Here is a 21,201-nt window from a genome sequence, read left to right as displayed (position 1 = left end):
GAAAGGTTTTCTGGTCCTCCTTCCTTCCCCTGGGTGAAGTTTTGGGAAGGATTTCTGGTCCTTCTTTCCTTCCCCTGGGTGATGTTTTGTTTTCTGGGTGCCAGCCTGTGCTTGCCACAGGAGAAACGCATGGATCCTGTTTTCCCTCAGTGTTTTCCAAAGCCAAACCCCACTCTGGGGTGCTGGAGGAGCAAACCTGGAGGTGAGCTTGGCATAGCCAGCTCTGGATGTGACAACAGCTTTGGGGGGGCATTTTTTGGCACATTCCTGCCCCTTGTCTGCTCCCCAAAACTGTCCCAGGGCCATGGGGACATTGGTGGCCATCCCAGGGCTGGGCTGGGAAGCTGAGCTGGTTCTGGTGCTTGGGGGGAAGTGTTGATGCTTTTGGGGTGTGAAAACCTCCATTTTTAGGTTGATAAATCAGGTGTGTAATTAAGCCTTAATGAGGAACGTGGGTGATTAAGGAGAGCTCTGCTGCTTGCTCAGAGCTCTCCCTTCACTCTCCCTGACTCCTGTGACCCTTGGTGTTATCACCCTGCTTATCAGAACAGAGGAAAAGAAATCCACAGGGGATTTTGGGAGCCTTTGAAGCATTTAGAGGGATAATGCCAAGGTAAACTCCCAGTGCTGTGGAGAGAGCAGCTGAACAAGGGGTGGATGTGGCAGGTATTGATTTCTGTGCTGCTTTTTACTCTTCTGTGTCAGGTATTGGTTTCTTTGCTGCTTTTTGCTCATCTCTTTCCAACCTGCTGCTTTTTTGCACCCTTTGCAAGTGTGAGAATGAGGTGGGCTCTGCTTGCTCTGGAGTCAAGACCTGGGCAGAGAACAAATCAACCCCAATCTGTTCAGAGCAGCCATGTGGGAATTGATCCTTTGGAGCCAAAAATCTCCTGTGGGGCTGCAGAATTCAAAATCTCTCAGCCCTGGGGCTTTGGGGCACTGATTTTGATGCTGGAGGTGCCCAAGGTGGCTGTGCTGGATCTTGTTTGTGTCTCTGTGCTGTGATTTCACTGCTCAGCACCCTGAAAATGAATAGGTTTGTGCTGTGCTCTTAGAGAAATGTGATTTTTGTGTGTGTGTGTGTTCTTAGAGAAATGTGATTTATTTTTATTTATTTATTTTTATTTATTTTTATTTCTTTATTTATTTTTATTCTTTGGAAGCTGTGGCTTCCAATCTCTTAGAGCCAGGTTCTGCCAGCCTCATTAAGGAATTAATACAGAGCAAATTGGGATTGTTGGAAAGCAAAGCCATGTGTTCTTCCTCAGTGATATTTAGGATTTAGGGTCTGGAAGAGTTCTGTGGGAGATTCTGCACAAAACCTCCCCTCTAAAAGCAGATTTATTTCCAAAGCTGGGCTTTGTTTGTTTCCCTTTTGAGAATTCAGGTGTTGATGGCAAACTGGCTCTTCAGTGTTACCAAAAAACCAACATTAAATCAAAATGTGGTCACTGGTCCTTCCCTGCAAGGCAATATTGAGTTTTATCTTTTTTAAAATAAATTCCAAAAAAATTGGAAGGGATTTAGGAACAAGCATCTGAAGCAATGATGGGAATGTTGAGTTTTATATATTTTTAATAGATTCAAAAAAATGGGAGTGATTGAGGAACAAGCACCTGAATGAATGATGGGAATGTTGATTTTTATATCTTTTTTAATAGATTCAAAAAAATTTGGAGTAATTGAGGAATGGGCACCTGAAGCAATGATGGGAATGTTGAGTTTTATCAACTCAGTGATGGGAATGTTGAGTTTTAGATCTTTTTTAATAGATTCCAAAGGAAAAAAATCCCCTTTTTAATCGATTTCAGAAAATTGGAGGGGATTTAGGAACCCCCACCTGAAGCAGTGATGGGAATGTTGAGTTTTATCAACTCAGTGATGGGAATGTTGAGTCTTATCCCTTTTTTAATGGATTTGAGGAGATTGGAGGGGATTTAGGAACCAGTACCTGGAGCAGTGATGGGGATTGGAGGCTGGAACATCAGGAAGCGAAATCCTCTCTGGAGACTCAGCACGAAGGGATTTAGGTGTTGAAGATTTGCTCAGATTGCTGAATTTCGTCACATTTTGTGTGGGACTTGAGAGTCCAGGTCTGCTTTGGGTGCCCTGCAGGAAAGGCTCATCCCAAAAGAAGCAGAGGGGCCTAAAAATGTCAATTCCAGGGGTTTTGTTGAGGCCAAAGATGCCAATTCCAGGGTGTTTGTTGAAGGCAAAAAATGCCAGTTCCGGGGTTTTTGTTGAAGCCAAAAATGCCAATTCCAGGGGTTTTATTGAAGGCAAAAATGCCAGTTCCAGGGGGTTTGTTGAAGCCAAAAATACCAGTTCCAGAGTTTCAGCCTTAACCAGCCACGAGTGGGCATTTCTGACCCTTTTCCCATCACTTTTCCATTTCTCTGAGCCCTCCCTGCTCCATCCCATGCCCAGTCCCATTGGGATTTATTTTCCCAGGGGAGCAACAAGGCTGAGACAAATCTCTCCAGCCCCAGCAACACTGACAAGGAGAGCTCAGAGATTTTTTATAACTCTCATTGGCCCCTAATTAGATGTTTGATGCCAAAGTAATGATCATAAAAGGCTCTTTATTTCAAACAAACCCATGTGAATAATTCTGTAAATATTTGTCTGGGCCAGCCTTGGGTTGAGTCCTGGGAAATTTTTTTGGATGAAGATCTTGGATAGTTCTTGTTGGCTTTTTTTTTTATAGGAGCATATTTCAATTTTTTGAGATGCTATCTTTGGGTTTGAGTCCTGTGTGGAGAATGGAAGACCTGAAATGACATCTCAGCTCTTAAATGCAGCAGATATTTCCAATGTCACCTTGTAACCAGTTTAATGGGGAATATCAGAAAGAAGGGAGGGGAAGGAACGTGCAGCTGTGACCCAGATTTCCTAAAATCACCCCTTGCAACCCCATCGTGGCTTCCAGGCAGATGGAGCCAGTATTTTATAGGAATATTGGTGAGCAGAGATCCATCAGCTCGTGGATTGGGTGTGAGGGATGGGGTTTGGGGTGGCTTGAGATCCCTGTTTTGGGGGTTTGGATCCCTGTTTTGGGGGTTTTTATCCCCATGGAGAAGTTTGGATCCCTATTTTAGGGGTTTGGATCCCTGTTTTAAGGGTTTTTATCCCCATGGAGGGATTGTATCCCATGGAGAAGTTTGTACCCCATTTTGGGGGGTTTTATCCCCATGGAGACGTTTGATCCCTGTTTTGGGGTTTGTATCTCATGGAGAAGTTTGGATCCCTGTTTTGGGGGGTTTTTATCCCCATTGAGAAGTCTGGATCCCTGTTTTGAGGTTTTGGATCCCTGTTTTGGGGATTTTTATCCCCATGGAGAAGTTTGGATTTGTATTTTGGGGGGGGGGGGGTTTTATCACCATGGAGAAGTTTGGATCCTTGTTTTGGGGGTTTGGATCCCATGGAGACGTTTGGATCTCTGTTTTGGGGTTTGTATCTCATGGAGAAGTTTGGATCCCTGATTTGGAGGGTTTATCCCCATGAAGAGGTTTGAATCCCTATTTTGGGGATTTGGATCCCATGGAGAAGTTTGGATCTCTGTTTTGGGGTTTTTTTATCCCCATGGAGGGGTTTGGATCCCTGTTTTGGGGGGATTTGGATCCCTGTTTTGGGGGTTTGGATCCCCACAGAGGGTTTGTATCCCATGGAGAAGTTTGGATCCTGTTTTGGGGTTTGGATCTCATAGAGAAGTTTGGATCCATGTTTTGAGGGGTTTTTATCCCCATAGAGGGTTTGGATCCCTGTTTTGGAATTTGTATCCCATGGAGAAGTTTGGATCCCTGTTTGGAAGGTTTGAATCCCTATTTTGGGGGTTTGTATCCTATGGAGAAGCTTGAATCCCTGTTTGGGTTTGTCTCCCCTGCAGAGGTTTCTATCCCTATGAAGTGGTTCCTATCCCACGGCAGGTGGGATGGGGAGGGAGGAGCCGGCTAATTAGCTCAGTAATTAGCTGTGATTGTAATGGAGATGCCGCTGGGGGTTGCCTTTCTCCCCTAATGACCGAGGAGCAGAGATCACAAAGCTCTATCAAAGCTGGGCAGGAGTTCCTAATCCCTCTGGATGTGCTCATTTAATGGGAACAAACCCTCTCCCTGAACCAAGGGGATGAATCCCGGGATTTTAATGCAAAAACCCCAAAAAATGCCATTTCTGAGCGAGGAAATACACCTTGTATTTGTGTTTGATTTATAATAAATTTTTTAAAAGGGAAAGGAATAGGAGCTGGATGTTGTGCTTGGATGAGCTTGTTTGGGATCACCAGCTTCTGTATTATCATAAAATCCTCCACTGGCCTACAGTAAAATAACATTCCTTGGTGATGTTCACATGAAAATCCATCTAAACACCTAATTGGGAGCAAGACCTGCTGGATAAATGTGGATTAGAAGTGAGAAAATCACTGAGAATGGGGAATTGGGGTGGTGAATTTCTCCCTGCCCTCAAAGTCATCCCTTGAGGGCATTGCAGCTCCTTGGGGATGAAATTCAGTCAATTCTGGGCTTTTTTTCCTCATTTTCTTCCCCTGAAAGCAGCAACTCAGTGTGGGTTATGTAAACTCAGGAATTAATGCTCCTGAGGAAACTTTGGGAAACAAGCTTCAGGAACACTCCTCATGAAGTCAAGCAGGTATTAATTTGAAATTTGCCTGCTGGCTGTATTTTTTTTTTTTTTTTTAAGGAGAATCAGATATGAACTAAATAACTAAATGCACAGAGCTGGTTGGTTTAAGCATCTGCAGGAAATAATTGGTTTTACATTTCTCTCCCCGTGTCAGAATAGTGGAGCGTAGAGTAGGGCTGGAAATAATTCAAGGTTGGGATTTTTTTTAAAAAACCATCCAATGAAATATTTAAAAATGAAATTACTTCTGCCTGCTCCCATTAACTTTGCAGACAACTGCGAAACCTGCGGTGCATGAAAATGGATTTCTGTGTTTTTGGGAGCATCCCAGCCGGGTTTTACCTGGGGTGGGGCAGTGCCCGGGGGGGATTTGCTGCCTTTGAAGTGGTGATGGGATGTGCCAGGCTGAGCTCAGCCGGGGTTTAGCGGGCTGGAAGTGATGCTAATTCTGCAGGTGCTTGTGTTAATGTGCTTAATTAAGCTCAGGGCTGGCTCATCCACTCAGCAAAGGGCTGGGAAGGCTGGAAAAAAGGACTTTATTCTGGTTATTTACACCAAATTTCTGCATTTTGGCTGATTTTTCCAGATTTCTTGGTTTAGAAAAGATGCTCCTTGTCCTTCTTGGGTCTTGTGTCTCACACCTCATCTTTCAGTACATCCTGGTCCCATTTCTCCAGCACCTTCCCCTGAGTGCTGCTGGAAGATGCTAAGAGGGAACAAAATCTTTTGCTGTGCTGTTTTCCTGGGCACAAAATCCCATTTAAAAGTGGTTTGGTGATTCTTTTTGATACCCCCGAAGTGCTGAGAGATGTGGTTTAGGTTATCCTATAAGGTTGGAGCATCCTGCTGTGCTTCCACTGGGTCAGGAGGGGGGGGAAAAACCCCAAAATTGTTTTCACTCTGTTCCCAATGTGCCCTGACACCCATGGAGGCTGCTGGCTCCGTATAAATTCCATTTAAATTCCATATAAACCCCCACAGGCATGAGCTGGGGTTTCCTGGGTGTTGGACACCGCCCTGAGTGTGTGGGGTGGCTCCAACCTGGGGCAATAATTCCCATTCCAGTGACACCCTTGGCATGCAGGGTGACCCTCACCCACATAAAACAACGCAGAGGGGTTTGATTTTACAGGGAAAATCTCAGTTTAGCTGCTGATTTTGGGGTGGATTTGTTCAATTTTGAGGGAGGCCTTGAGGAGGAGGCCGCTCTTAGGCCAGCTCTCCTTTATTCCTTCCCCTTTTCCAGAAGATTCTGCCAGCTTTGGATGCTTCCTTGCAGGAATAGCTGCTCTGCCCCCCATTAAAACCAGTTGCAAAGCTTCTTGTTGATTTTAATGTGCTGCAAGCCTGGGCCCTAATTAAGCCTTGCAGGGCTTTAAGTGGTTGATTATTACAAATTGCTTTGAAAATGCTGCTGCTGTCCCAGTGCCAGATTGTCTGGGAACGCTGGGACTCTTCAGAGCAGAGAGAAAAGGCTGGAATTTCCTTTTCCACCTTCAGGTGCAGGAGGTTCTGTGCTTGGGAATGAACCCCATGGCAGGGGAGGGAAACTGGGAAAGGCCTCACTGGGACCCCAGGGGGAGAATTAATTCCTAATATCCCAAATAAACCTGCCCTGAGTGGGTTCTGAGCCATCCCCCATTGTCAAAAGTCTTGGAAAACCTCAATGATCCATCTCCAGAGAGGTGCCGAGGTTTCCTTGGGAAGCATGGCAGAATCCTTGGATGTGATTTCCAGCTCTTGGAATTCTCTGGTTTTACATCCTCAGGTGCTCCCTGAGGGCTGAGGCAATCCAGGGGCCTTGAAATGATTTTTGGCTGATTTTTAGCTGATTTTGTGTAAAAGAACCAGAGCCTGGGGGTGAGTGAGACAAAAATTTCACCCCTTTTGGCTGGTTTTAAGGAGCTGCTCCTAAATCCAACTGTGGATCTGCTGAGGGAGGGAGTTTGGAGCTCTCACAGCTCCCAAAATTCCACCCTCAGTGGTTCAAAGGGCAAAGCTCCTGCCAGGAAGGAAACTGGGGCTGGAGCACTTCCCAAAATGTCACAGTGACCCAGAAATTCCTGCTCCGCGTGCAGGGGGGAGCTTGGAGAGCTCTGCCTTGTGGGATAAAATAAAAAAAAATATCTCTCAGCACTTCAGGGGTATCAAAAAGATCACAAAACCAGTTTTAAAAGGAATTTTGTGCCCAGGAAAGCAGCACAGCAAAGGATTATTTTCCCTCCCAGCATTTTCCAGAAGGTGCTGGAGAAATGGGATCAGGATGGGGTGGAAGATGAGGTGTGGGACACAGGAGACAAGAAGGACAAGGAGCATCTTTTTTCTAAACCAAGAAATCATGAAAAACCGGCCAAAATGGACAAATTTGGTGGAAATAACCCAAATAACCAGGAGCAGGGAAAGGGAAGTTTTGTGCCTTGCACCCCCAAACCCTTTAAGGACACCCCAACCCCTGTCCCTGTTCCCTGAGGGGTTTTCATGTTTTTTTTCCCAGGATTTGTGCAATAGGATGGAACAGCTCCTTGGAAAAGGTGAAATCCCCAGGGTGGGTGCTGCTGAAAATCCCGAATCTCTTAAAACAAGCAGGATTTCTGCTGTCCTTGAACAGGGCTGGGATTTCCCCCTCAAATCCTTGACATTTTCCTGATTTTTGGGCATTGGATCTGTAAATTTTGCAGATTTTAATGATATTCTATGAAGGAAAACTTTGCTCTTTGCTCACTGTTAACTGCTAACACCATGGCTTTGTTACAAACCCAAATGATTGATTATTTAAAATAAAAAAAAATTATAAAAAAGGATTTCTGCACAAAGGAACAGGGATTATTTGATTCTTTGGAGTCTGTGAGCTGCTCCAATGTCAGTTCTGGGTTTCTTTCTTTTCCTTTTGGGATTAGATGTAGGATCCTTCCAATCTGACTCTGCATAATGGTTCCCTTTGTTCCCAGTTGGGACTATTTGGGCTTTTTTTAAAAGAAAAAAATAAATAAATAAGGGGATATCATGAGTCACTGGTGGAATATTCTGCAATCTGGAGCAGTGTGCATTGACACAGCTCTGTGGTAGCTCTTGGGAGGAGCAGATGGATTCTGACCCTTTCCATAGCTGCCTTTTCTATTTTTTAATTTCCTTTTTTTAAATTTAAATTAAAATTTTAAATTAAATTAAATTTTTAAGTTTTTTTTTTAAATTTTTAAAATTAAAATTGAAAAATAATTTAAATTTTTTTTTAAATTAAATTTACTTTTTTTTTTTATTTTTAACGCCTTCCTAAGGAACAACCTTCAATATCCACAATCCTGCAGCTCACATTCTTCAATTCTCCTCCTTAAAATGCCTTTTCTCTCTGCCCAAATAAATAATTGTGTTTTATTGGGCTGCTGGGATGCTGAAGAATTTAAGAGGCTCTGTTAAGCCCATCCAAAGGATGCAGCTGGGGCCTGATATCCTTATTTTAGGCCCTGTTTTATTTTAGCCTCTGCCACCCTGTTTTAGTCAGTTATTCTCAGGTCAGCTGTGGTGAAAAGTGTTTAGATAAGGAGTCAAAATTGTTGAAATCCCAGGAGGCTGAAAAGGAGACTCCCAGCTCCATAAAAAAGCATCATTGAGGGGAAGCAACTTTGAGTCCTGAAAAAAAAAGAATAAAATAAAATAATAAAAGCAAATAAAGTTGCTTTTATTTCTTCTGGATCTGCCACAGGAACTCTAGGAATAATAGAATATCCCTAAATTAGGATAGAATATATAAATACCTCTTGGTTTTAATTCCAAACTTAAGCCCTGATGTTCAAGGCAACCTCTGGGGAGTGAGAAACCCAGAGCACAGGGAAAGGGCTGGGCCCTGCAAAGGCAATAATTGGGTGTTTATTTAGGGCTAAAAATACCTTGGAAAAGGATTTTTAGGCTGGTAAAGCTGGAAGGGGAAGGGTTTATTTGGGACAGCAGTCCCTGTGCCCTGGGGATTCTCTGCTTCTTCCTGGAGGGACCCTGACCTTGGGTAGCTTTTGCAGGTTGGGATTGAAATTTGGGGTTCACCAAGGGCTCCTCATGTCCCTCCTCATGCTCTGACCCCTCATGGCTTGGGGTGGAAAACACGTTTTTTATGGGACAACTTCTGTGTGACACTTTTCTTTTTTTCCCATTAAAAATCTGGAGCAGCTTCTGCGTGAGGGTAGTGAGGCCCTGGCTCAGGTTGATCAGAGAAACTTTGGATTCCCCATCCCTGGAGGTGTCCAAGGCCAGGCTGGACAGGGCTTGGAGCACCCAGGGACAGTGCAAGGTGTCCTGAAATTGTTTTCACTACTGCTGAAATGATCCTTACTGGGTTTATGTGCTGGGAGATAAATGGCAATTTTCTGGTTTGTTCATATCCAACAAAAACCATTCCAGCAAATCTGCATCCCTGGGCTGCAAATCCCCAGCCTGGTAAATGGTGAGGAAGTTGCACCTGGAATGAGCTGGGAATGCTTTTTCATTCTTTACTTTATGGCACACAAACCCCAGCGTGACTGAGAGCTGCACCATAAACCCCTGAAGGGTTTTGGGGTGTCCTTTCTGCTCCAAATCCGAATACGGAAGAAAATTCTCCCATTCCAGGCTGCCCACCCCTCCTGCAGACCCCAAATGTCTCAGTCAGGGCGCTGAAACAACAACAGGGCAGCTGTGCACAGAAATTTGTGTCTCCAAGTGAATTTTTTTTCCATTTTGAAGGGTGGTGGAAGGCGAAAAGTTGAAGGAATTCCCCTGGATTTTGTCAGGTTTGGGTTGGGAGAGACCTTCAAGCTCATCTCATTGGAACCTTCCCTAGACCAGCTCAATTTAGAATTCCCTGGAATCCAGACCTTGCTCTGTTTAAAAACATGATTTTTCCTTTTATCCAGTGCTGCCCAGTTCCCTGCACTGGGAGAACTGGGAATGTTCCTGATGAGCCTCCTTAACCCAGTGACAAACTCTGTGGGATGGGAATTTAATTAAAGACCTTGAAAAATGAGATTTGTTCTGAGGTCTGCTGCCTGTAATTTGTAACTTTGCAGGCGCTGGGAGCACAGATATGCACAGGGAACACATCAGTGACTTATGGCAGAGCTTCGGGGGTGTTCAAGGTGTTAAAAATCATTCTTAGAGGCATAAATATGGCTTGGATTAATGACTTCTGGCTGAGGCTGGGGTTTGCAGTGTGCTCTGCAGCTCCCATCTTGCACTGAATTTCCAGGGCAACGTTTCCATTGGGTTCTTGGGGTTTTCTGTAGGGTTTTGGTTTGTTTAGGGTTGTTCAGTTTGGTTTGATATTGGTTTTTTTGTTTGTTTGTTTGTTTGTTTGTTTGTTTTTGAGGGGAGAATAATATTTAATTCTTTTCCTTATATTCCCTTGGCCAGGGAAGATGGATTTAGGAGGGGAAAGCAAAAATTAGGATGGGGAAATGAAACTTTGGATAATTATTGAGGGAAGACAGCATTTCCCTGGCCTGCAGTGTTGTGCTGAGCTCTGTGACTGACAGGTGTAATGGACTGAAATGAAATCCTTGTTTTTATTGCACATATCCTGAAGGATCAGAAGGGTTTAAGGCATCTTTTCCTCTAAAAATTTGCCTTCAAGAACAGTGGGGGAAGGAGAGTTGAAAGCACATTTCAGCTGAGTTTGAGGTTGTGACAATTGCCTGATTTGGAGGCCAGCAGTGCCACCCCTGTTTGTCTCCTAATTCTTCTTTCTCCTTTTCTCTTTGTAGCTGAACCTGCAGACCTCTTGAAGGTGTTAGATTTTCATAATTTACCTGATGGTATCACAAAAACCACGGGGTTTTGCACAAGCAGAAGATCCTCAAAAGAAGCAGACGTTGCTTACAGAGTAACAAAAGATGCTCAGCTCAGTGCCCCAACAAAGCAGCTGTATCCTGGTGAGTCCAGCTTTGCATTTGCCCCATGGAAATGTCTGATTCCTTCGTTTCCCCAGTGTGTTTGCAGTGGTTCTGCTGTTTCAGGGGCTGCAGATTTCCAGCCATCAATTAATATCCTTTTATCCCAGTGTTTGCACGAGGTGGTGGCTGTCACTGCAGAGGAGGTGGCCAGTGCCATCTCTGCACTGGCCACTGGAAAATTCCCCCTCTGTCACTCTTACAGGGTGGGGACAGAGCAGAGGAGCTCAGGTGTGATGGTGTTCACAGGGGTCTTAGGATGAGAGAAGAGGATCTGACTCCATGTTTCAGAAGGCTGATTTATTATTTTATGATACATATTACATTAAAAATATACCAAAAGAATAGAATAAAAGGTTTCATCAGAAGGCCAGCTAAGAATAGAATAGCAAAGAATGATAACAAAGGTTTGTGTCTCGGACAGAGTCCAAGCCAGCTGACTGTGATTGGCCATTTATTAGAAACAACCACATGAGACCAATCCCAGATGCACCTGTTGCATTCCACAGCAGCAGATAACCATTGTTTACATTTTGTTCCTGAGGCCTCTCAGATTCTCAGGAGAAAAAATCCTGGCAAAAGGATTTTTCATAAATGATCTCTGTGACAGGAGGAATGCTGGGGTTGGGCATGGCAGGGCTTGGATGAGAAAAGTGGAAGGGAAGGGAAAGGAATGTGATGAGGGCAATGTGTGACAGGCTGGGCTTCATTTCATGGGCTACCCTTACAAAGGAGCTGCTCAGTCTGGCCTAAAACTGGGTTTAAATGTCTGCAGAAGGGCAAACCAGACTCAAAATTTGTCTTTACTGCTGTCCTGGGCAGGGAAGTTCTTTCTGATCACAGATAAAATCATTGTGTGCCCAGCTGGACAGGCTGTGCCTTCTGTCCCTTCCTGTCATGTTCCTGAAATGCCTTAAAACTGCGTAGTCCTGCCTGGTCACTTTGATGTGACAGAAACCAAATGGCGCTGAACTGGAGGGGTAAAAACAAGGCTGGAATGTTCTGGATGATTTTTTAATGAGGGATTGGATCACAGGAGGTCTGACATAGGGGACACAGGCACAGAGAGATGAGTCCTGAAGAAAACAGAGTCCTCATCCCTGGAGAAAACTGAATCCTCATCCTTGGAGAGAAATGAGTCCTGGAGAAAACTGAATCCTGATCCCAAAGGAGAACTGAGTCCTGGTCCCTGGAGAAAATTCAATCCTGGTCTCAAGAAAGAGCTCAGTGTTGAAGATTCTCTTGGTTGTCTCTTTTATACCTTATTGCTTTTACATCCTCATCCTCACTGAGTTCTTGATTTGCATCTTCCTTGGATGAGAAGATCAGGATGCAGTTATGGAGCAGCTTTTCCATCGTTTCATCTCCTGGACCCCCATGGGGTGTTTGAAGCAGCTCAATCCCACTGTGAAAACTCCAGAGTCCTTGAGGCCTCTCTGCTGCTTGCTCAGGAAATGGGGAAGGGCCAAGTGAAGCAATTCCAGTGATTTCCAGCAGATCCATGGATGTTTCATCATCTCTTTAACGAGATGTGACTTCAGCTGCCACCCCTAGATGAGAGAGGGGATAAAGATAACAAGGAAATTGCAGGGCAGTGTCCCAGGGCAATGTGGTTTTAGGGCTTTTGTGTCCCCAGGAGGGTGGGTTGGAGCAGAGCTTTCCCTCTCTGCTCCACAGCACCCTTGGCAAACGTGCTCTGCACAGAATATTTCCTGCTAATTAGAAGCTGGTGCTTTTCTAAGATGTAATTTCATGGGCTTTGCATTCTGCTGCCCCAGCCAGCAAAGCAAGATGTATGTGTGTGTATATATATACACACACACAAAACTTGTTTTTTCATGCTCAAAAGAGTGAAAAAAAAATATCTGCTGAGGTGCTTTTTGTTGTGGCTCCCTGAAGAAGTCCTGCTTCCCAACAAAATCTGTGCTTTTCCAGAAAGAAAACAAGAGAAAAAGAAGCAAGAAAGGCAAGGGTTCCAGTGGCAGCCAGCAAAATGTCATTGTTGTGCTTCCATCAAATTTGCAGTTGTCATTTGCTTTCTCAGAAATCTGTTAGAGCCTGAACAGTCACCCCTGAGACAAACAAGTCACTGCACAGCTGAGAGTCTCCTCAGCTGAAGGAAAAGGCCAGAAATTGGTGACACCATTGGAAACCAGCTTTGCTTTGAAGAGGAAAGGTGTAAAGGCTCAGGAAATGCCACTTTTCTCCTTGTGTTTGTGTCAGGAATGGGATCAGCTCACTGCTCTTCTGATTTCTCCTGTTCTGCAGCCCCAGACCAGGAGCAGGACTGGTTTAGGCTCTGCTTGGGTACCCCTGGATTAGAATGAAGGTTTTAGGAGCAGGATTCTGGTGTGGGCTCTGTTTGGCTACACCTGGATTAAGAGAAGGTCTCAGGAGCAGGACTGGTTTAGGCTATGTTTAGGTACACGTGGATTAAGAGAAGGTCTCAGGAGCAGGACTGGTTTAGGCTGTGTTTAGGTACACCTGGATTAGGATGAAGGTCTCAGGAGCAGGACTCTGGTTTAGGCTATGTTTAGGTACACGTGGATTAAGAGAAGGTCTCAGGAGCAGGACTCTGGTTTAGGCTGTGTTTGGGCACACCTGGATCAGGAATAAGGTCCAAACTTGCCCTGTTGTGAAGACCACAAGGTTCTACAAGACCCTTTCAGCACTGTGCTCAAGCAAGGAGCTGCTCAGGCTGACCCTGGCTCATCCACTGGAGCATCCCATGGATTCAGCCATGCCCATCCTGGAGCTCTGCAGCTTCAGCAGGACTGGGGGCTCCCCCTCGTGCTGTGGGGGGTCCCACAGGGTGGTTTTGGGAGGCTTTGCCCACGGGGTGGGAGGAGGAGGATGCCAGCCAGCCCCAGCGATGGATGCGCAGCATCTCCCAGCGTGAGCTCGTTTGAGGAGCGAATCCACGAGGAGGAATCCAACCCAAAGCCTTTGTTGGAGGGGTGTCTCCATTGTTTTGGAGAGATTTGGGTCAATTTCTCCGTGCCTGGTGTATTTATGGCTGGGTATTTATCAGTATTGGTGTGTGTGGGGATGTGTTTTCATCCCTCGTTCAGCAGCCCGGGTCATTTCTGCCTCTGACAGTGCAGGCATTGTTATTTTGCCAGGACAGCAGAGCAGTAACAGAGTAATGTCAGCTATAATTCATCCATTATGATTATTTGGGTTGAGAAACTCGCATCACCATGGAGACATTTTGATAATCATGAAAAAAAAAATTAAAAGCAGCTTTTTAATGAGTTGGCAGCTTGTCCAAGTTGAAAGGTACTGTATTGTGGGTTCATAATGAAATTTTGGACATGAACTATTTTACATAAAAGGCCCAAATCTGTAGGCTGTAATTGGAGCCAGGAAGGCGTATGGTCCTGGCTCAGTCCTCCAGGAGGGTTTGTGCACAGGGGAGGGAGATAAAGCTCAGGGAGGCACCAAAACCAGAGCTGCTTTGGCCAAATATCTGGGGCTGAGTCCTGGGGATAAATCAGAATCTAATGGCATTTCATTCCTGACTGGGAGGTCACTCTGCTGCTTCCCAAATGTTATTTACACAAGGTGAGGGGAATTAACTTGGTACAAAGTGTTTCTCCATAGGTACCCTGAGTTATCCCCCTGAAATTCTCCCTTTGGTCTGCAGCAATTCTGGTTTTGATGCAGCTCCTGCCTCGTCCCCTTCCCTGCTGTGGGCAGATAAACACATTTAAAACTTTGTTCCTAAATACTTAAATAAATACATAAACACTTTGTACCTAAAAATTAAAGCACCTCCCAGTCAGGAGATGAGCTCAGGGTTCTGTGTTTGAGCTCCAGCTTTGCTGTGGTGCCAAGAACTCCCCACTGCCACGTTCCTCATCCCCTCCCTGTGTGAAACACCCCTAGGAAAAAACCCAAACTAGTGAAGGAAATCTATTTGAAGCTTCTGGGCACTGAGCTTGGTGGTTTTTGTGGTTTATTTGGCTGCACATCTGCAGTTTAAACAGGATCCCTGTGTTCCCTGGGTGCCAGCAGTGCCACACGTGTCACAAACCCCACGGTGGGGCTGCCCCACTCTGCCCTGCCCTGCTGGGGTACAAAGCAATCCTTGGTTTGCTCCAAAGGGAGATTCCCTGCAAGCCCCACACTCTGAAATGCACATCAGGGGGGTTTCTGTGTATAATTTGATCAAGACATCTTCTTTATGAATGCTCCTGGTGGTTTTCAAGCCGCCCTGTTTGGGATGTGCATCCAGGATTTTCAGTTTGGGCTCTTTCATTTCAGTCTGAACAGCAGAGAAATCCAAAGAGGGGGGAGGAATTTGGGTTTCTGCAAGAGGGTGATGCTCAGATTGAATCTTTAAATGTGTTTGCCTGGCCTTGCAGATTGACCCTGTACTGACAGAGTTTAATGGCTTTAATGGCTCCTCCAAACCTTGCAGAAATAAAGACAGAAATCACCTGTGATCAGACACAGCTCTTTCCTGACAGGAGGAAAGGTCAGGAAATGAGGTGCTGTTTAATAAGCAGACAAATTTCCATTTTCCATTGATTGCCAGATTTATTTCATTTTTCAGATATTTTTTGTGCGTCTGCAGCAACCCTGAAAGCCAAAACCACGAAATCTTCTGTTCTCATCTGGAATGAACAAATCCTGATGCAATTCTCTGCTCCCTTAAAGAAAAACCATTTGAGATTGTGTTGATGCTTGATTTCCTCTGTCCCTTTGATCACTTAAATTCATTTGGAGCACCCCATGAAAGTTTTTGCCTTGTGTCCTAAAGAGCTTTAGGGGAGCTTCTTTTGGAAGGGTTGCATGCAAAAATTAGAAATTTAAGCTAATTACTTTTGTAGAACTTTTGTTTTCCCAGCACAGGGGTTTCACCCCAGAGTATTTGGGGAAAATCCACATTTCAGCTGGCCCTATATAAACATTTAGGGCTGCTGATGTGCACACATCTGGAGACAAACCAGCCACGGCTCCTCAGACAACAGCGCTGTTGATGTAGGGATTATTTCCGAGGAAACCTCACTAACCTCTTTGCTTTTCCACTCCAGCTTCCCCCTTCCCAGAGGACTTCTCCATTCTAACCACTGTAAAAGCGAAGAAAGGAGGTCAGTCCTTCTTGATCTCAATTTACAATGAGCAAGGGATCCAGCAAATTGGTGTGGAGTTGGGTAGATCTCCTGTATTCCTGTATGAAGACCATACAGGAAAGCCAGGCCCAGAAGACTATCCTCTCTTTAGAGGCATTAACCTAGCAGATGGCAAGTAAGTGACATTTTGTGCACCAAGGAAAAAATCAGTTCATTGTTTGTATCCGTGCCAGCATGTTGAACGTTGTGTAAAATGGGAATCGTGCCTATAGAAATGTATTTGCACACCCCTGGCAGCTGACAGGTGCCCCACTCTGTCATTTTGGCCTTTGGTGGATTAATTTGACATCTGTAAGAATTGTAAATGAGCAGTCAGTGCTGCTGTCTGCTGCTTGTGGGGATAGGAACACTGATTTTCCTGCGAAGGGCCTTAAAAAAATCAGTTTGTCTTGCAAAATCCACGCTGAGGCTTGTGCAGGGCTTAAAAAGAGGGTGGAAAAGGGAGACAGCAGTGTGGTTTTATCCCTGCTTCCTGCTGAAGCCAGAGCTGGCCCTCTCCTGCCTGATTTGGAGGGATGAAAGCTGCCAATCAGCATTTCTCCTGCCAGCCAACCCTTCAGGCTCTGCCCAGGGAGGATTTCCATGAGAGCATCAGTTCCTGAAAGTTCATTTTATTTGTGCAACCATTGCCTTGTCCTGCAAAGCCCAGGGCAGTGCCTGACACGTCTGTGGGCTGTGTCCTTACAGGTGGCACCGGGTGGCTCTGAGTGTGCAGAAGAAAAATGTCACCTTGGTTCTGGACTGTAAAAAGAAAATCACCAAGTTCCTGGACCGGAGCGAGCACCCCATCATCGATGTCAACGGCATCATTGTGTTTGGCACCAGGATATTGGATGAGGAGGTCTTTGAGGTGAGCCATGGCAAAGAGCAGCTCTGGAGCTGTTCCACGGGGATGATGAGACACTTCCAGCTCAGTTTTTGATTTTTTTGGGTTTTTTTTCCCCATAGTAAAACACTGTTGTTTGTGAATTTTAAGTTTATATTTCGACTTGTTGTAGTGCCGATGAAACCTGTGGGCCCAGTTTTCCCAGGTGGCCTTGGTGGAGTGGGCTCCTCTGATTGTCTGGTTTCAAACCCTTGCTGGGGTCCTGGACCATCTCTACACTGGGATTTTGGAGCTCTTGGCACATTTAAGCTGGGAAGGGCTCACAAGGTTTTCCTTCATCCTCATGCTGGGATTTAGAACTGCAGGGGCAGAGAGTGAAGGCTGAGGGAAGCAGCTCCCTCCCAAGGCCCAGCTCACCCTGGGGCTGAATTTGCTCTTTTTCCACTCATTGACCATGGATTCTTGGTTCTTTTGCTCCATTCTTTTGTTCCAAGCCCTTGCTGGGGTCCTGGAGCATCTCTACATTGGGTTTTTGGACCTTTTGGCACATTTAAACTGGGAAGGGCTCACAAGGTTTTCATTCATGCCTTTGCCGGGATTTTTGCAGGGGCAATGAATGAAGGCTGAGAGAAACAACTCCCTCCCAAGGCCCAACTCACCCTGGGGCTGTAGGAATTTGCTCTTTTCCCACTCATTGGCCATGGATGCTTGGCTCTTTTGCTCCATGACACGAGGGGACTCTCCTTGACAGCTTGGTTGGCTTGGTTGTCACCTCCCACACTCTGCTTCCAAAGGCAAAGCAAATTGCTGAGGGGTGGGATGTTCCCTGTGATGGAAGCAGAGAGGCAGAGCATTATTTATAGACAAGGTACAGATGGGAGAAGCTTTTTCCCATAGTTCAGCAGCATTTTAATGTCTGCATTTCCCTGGCAAAATCAACTTTTGTGCTCTGCTGCACTTGTGAGCCTTTCCTGGGGATGAGAATCCCATTCCTGATCTTTCTTGTGAGCTGGAATTGCTTCCTAAAACCAGCACCAAGTGCAGTGAGGTGTAGTCAAGCCTTGTTGATCTCTAGCTCTTTATTTTTATGGAATTTATTTAGAGGAAGAGCTGGATCTCCTGGGCCTCCCTAGCCCAGCAAAAGGATGGGAATATCTCCTATCCCTGGCTAATCAGAGCCATAGCAAAGCCAGTTCTTGCCTGCATTTTGCTGTCACTCAGAGGGAAGGTTCCAGTCTGTTTAACATTACCAACATCTGGGAGCTGCTCTGCTGTAAACAGAGCAGGAATGCCTGGGCTGGATAGATCTGCCAAAATCCCAGTTACAGAGTGAGGCCTGCATCTTGAAATTGTATTAAATTAAAGAGTTTTTTCCCTGGGAAGTTGAACAATTAGAATGGAAAGTAAAACCTGGGTTTAATGGGCACTGGAGTGTCTTTCATGAGTGTTGGACGTTCTGCCAAATATTTCAGCTCTGGATGCTGGGTTTTGACTTGTTACATAAAACTGGAGAGTTCTTTTCCAGCTCAGGTCCAGCAGAGCCACTGGAAGGACTTAGGTGTCACATCCTGGCTGGATGAAAAACCTGCACTTGCATTTTGTGAAGTAACAGGATTTCCAGAACTGCCCCTGAAATTTCAGGGTTCCCAGGTGGTTTTTAAGGCTCACCTGATTCCTCTGCCAGGGAGGGAACTGAACCCAGGTGTTCATGGGTGCTCCCTGCTCCTCTTTTAGCCCTTTCCATGGCCATAGTTCCCTTGCTGAAAAAACTTTAAATCCCAAGGGGCTGTGGGGATTGATGCCTCAGGTTTAGCTTTTATATTTTCAGATTCTGTGCTGCTTTAGTGGTGGGTCTGAGCTTAATACTAGGGGATGCTGAGCTCTGTGCACAGAGCAGGGAGACAAAACAATTCTGGCTCCAGCTGGGGACCAAGGACAAATGATCCAAATCTCAGCCCAAGAGCACAAACAACGTGGGCTGGAGAGAGAAAAACAAGCAGGGTGGGACTGCCTGGGCTAAAGCTGGAATTGGACAATGAACTGCAAGATGCAAATGGAGCAGAACTGATCCAAGGGAGAGACCCCGTGAGCAGTCGTGCATTTTGGGGCCATTTTGGTTCACCTTGGGTTCATTTTGGTTCATCTTGGGTGCAGCCCTGGCTGGGCTCTTGTGCTGCCCAAGGTGGATCCATTGAGGAGACCCTTTTAATAAATCCCTGCTTTATTCTTTAATTCCTTCTAGCCTCTATTCTAGGTCATGTGGTGACCTAAAAAAGCATCAGGAACCACAAGGCATCACAATTAACTGCAATATGCAAATGGAGTAGAACTGATCAAAGTGACAGACCCCATGACTGGTCGTGCATTTTGTGACCATTTTGGTTCATCTTGGGTGTAGCTCTTGTGCTGTCCAAGGTACATCCATTGAGGAGATCCTTTTAATAAATCCCTACTTAATTATTCAGCTCTGCCCAGCCTCTGTTCCAAGTCACCCTTCACAAGGCATCAGGACCTCCTCAGTTTTGGGGTACAAAGGAGCCTCTTGCCTGTTGTGGCTGTGAGCTGCAGCTACAAGATCTTACTGGCACTAATGAGCACTGGGTCATTAGAAAATACTTATTTTCCTTTGTCTTACATGTACTGATATAACACAAGATGGATATAAACCCCCTCTAGTTCTGATATTTATCCTTTTTTCTGGTCGCCTCCTCACGCACCACTGAAGCCACCAGCAGCTTTAACTGGGGTGGAAGAAGCTTTTCTGAAGGCAGTGGACTAGAACCTAATTTCCTTCATATCTCAGCAACTCCATTTCCTTTGGCCCCTCCTTTCTCCTTTCTGCAAGGCTAAGCAGAAACTGTGCAGGCTCAGAACAAAGGGTTCAATTTCTGTGTTCCTGGAAAGCTGAGGGTTTCTGGAGCATGCAGGAGATGAAGCTGCTGCTGTCCCACCCAATCTGCAAACCCCAGCTCAGGAGGTTGTCCTAGGGTGATGTTATGATATTGGTATTTGTATTTTTTTGTATTGTTTTCTCCCAAATTTGCCCTAAACCGGGACAGAGGTTTTCTGCTCTGATGTGTTTGTCGCTTTTGCTGGAAATTAAAAGAACCCAGTGAGGTGGGAGTGGGATTGGAGACAGGGCTGGGGTTGGCTCTGTCTCACACAGGAGCTGTAAAGCAGTGGGAACTCATATCCTCCTTGTCAGGACTGAAACCAAACCAGCCCCAAACACTTTTTGTTTTGGAATCTGTAATTATTGAAATGCTGGGGTTGTGAGGGGAGCAGCTCAGAGCCTGGATGGGAACTTCCTCACTCGTGTTCTGCTGCAAAAAAAAAACAAAAAAAAAACCAACAAAAAAAAAAAAACACTTTAAAAAAGCCTGGCAGGAAAGGTTAGAGGAGTTTCAAAATATTTCTCCAGCAAAACATTCTTCCAGTGGAAAAATGACTTCCTCTCATTAAAATTCAATTAGCTGGGAGGCTCTGAGGGTCTCTGTGAGGGACTGGGGAGGGTTGAAAAGGGGCCAAGTCCCGGGCCCAGGTTGGACAAGCTGAGTTTTGTGCTGGGTTTGTTGTAAACAGGAGTTTACGAATGGCACCATGGGCTCTTGCAGGGTTGGGAGGATTCAAGCTGAGGGGATGAGACTGCAAAGGGATTTTTTAATTTTATTTTGCAGGGGGAGAGGAAAGGACAAAAATCCAGCCTGTGGTGGGGATAAACTCTCTCTGCTGCAGTTCCTGTGGTGCAGCAGCACTTGGGGGAGTGAAGCCATGTGAATGTGTCTCAGTTTTGGAGGGAAAAACTCCTTTTAATTTGCTTTCCTTTAAATATAAATTAGAGACCAAGTCCTGGTAGTTGAGTGTAGGAATAGAGAGAGGGAGAAGCTTGGGAAAGGCTCTTTTGCAGAAAAAAAAAGCATTTTCAGCCTGAAAGGCAGGAATAATTCCCAAACCATCCTGGTGATGCCCATTTTGTGCCCATGGTCTGTCACACCTGGATCCCAGCAGGGAATGAGGGAATCCCATAACCCATAGCTGGGGGATCTTTGTGAGAGGAAAATGCTGCCCAAATCTGGGGCAGGGAAATATTTCCATTCCTGGGCTGGATTTAACCCCTTTGTGGGGCTCTTTGGAGGCATCTCAGGGAAGAAATCCAATGAGAAATTTGCTTTCTGCAGCAGGGAGGGGCCCAGCCCTGTTTTCCTGCTCTGTGTTCCTCCAGTGATGAGCAAAACGAGCTTTGCTCAGACCTTGATGTTCCATTTTCCTGCTGCATTTCCCATTTTGTCCCCTGATTTTCCACCCTTGGGCTGTGGTGTTCTGATAAAAGTCTTGTCCAGCCCCTGGCTCCAGAGCTGCAGTTGGCATCATTAAATTATGGTGTGGACATTGGTGAAAAATTGAGTAGGTTTTGACAAAACCCAAGGACAGCCTAGGAACGAGTGGCTGCTTTTGCTGCCAATTTTTGTTGGTTCATCTGTGTGAAATTTTGCAGCCTTGTCCCAGAAGTTAAGTGGGGTTTTGACCCTCTTGGTTTGCAGCAGTGCCTGGAGTGGCTGAAGTGACTTTTCCCATGTGTGGAAAAGCTCAGGGCATGAATATATTGCTTTTTAAGGTCATTTTTGGCTCCTTTGGAAGACAAGGGGAGTTAATTTTGTGCAGCTGAGTGCCATAACTGTGTCTC

At 45.5% G+C, this 21,201-nt stretch overlaps 1 protein-coding gene across 2 annotated transcripts in view; it reads left to right on the top strand.

The window, feature by feature from the left end:
* COL5A1 (collagen type V alpha 1 chain) overlaps positions 1-21,201 on the top strand; it is a 132,611-nt gene that overhangs the window by 15,273 nt on the left and 96,137 nt on the right. For both annotated transcript variants that reach the window (XM_058818444.1, XM_058818442.1), the window contains exons 2-4: positions 10,368-10,535; positions 15,593-15,806; positions 16,379-16,541. In XM_058818444.1, coding sequence (XP_058674427.1) covers positions 10,368-10,535; positions 15,593-15,806; positions 16,379-16,541 — 545 coding nt within the window. The remainder of the gene's footprint in view (positions 1-10,367; positions 10,536-15,592; positions 15,807-16,378; positions 16,542-21,201) is intronic.

Source organism: Ammospiza caudacuta, chromosome 21, assembly GCF_027887145.1.
Source record: "Ammospiza caudacuta isolate bAmmCau1 chromosome 21, bAmmCau1.pri, whole genome shotgun sequence".
NCBI classification, from domain to species: Eukaryota; Metazoa; Chordata; class Aves; order Passeriformes; family Passerellidae; genus Ammospiza; species Ammospiza caudacuta.
The sequence above is the reverse complement of the archived record's forward strand: the minus strand, read 5'-3'. Positions and strand labels throughout refer to the sequence as shown.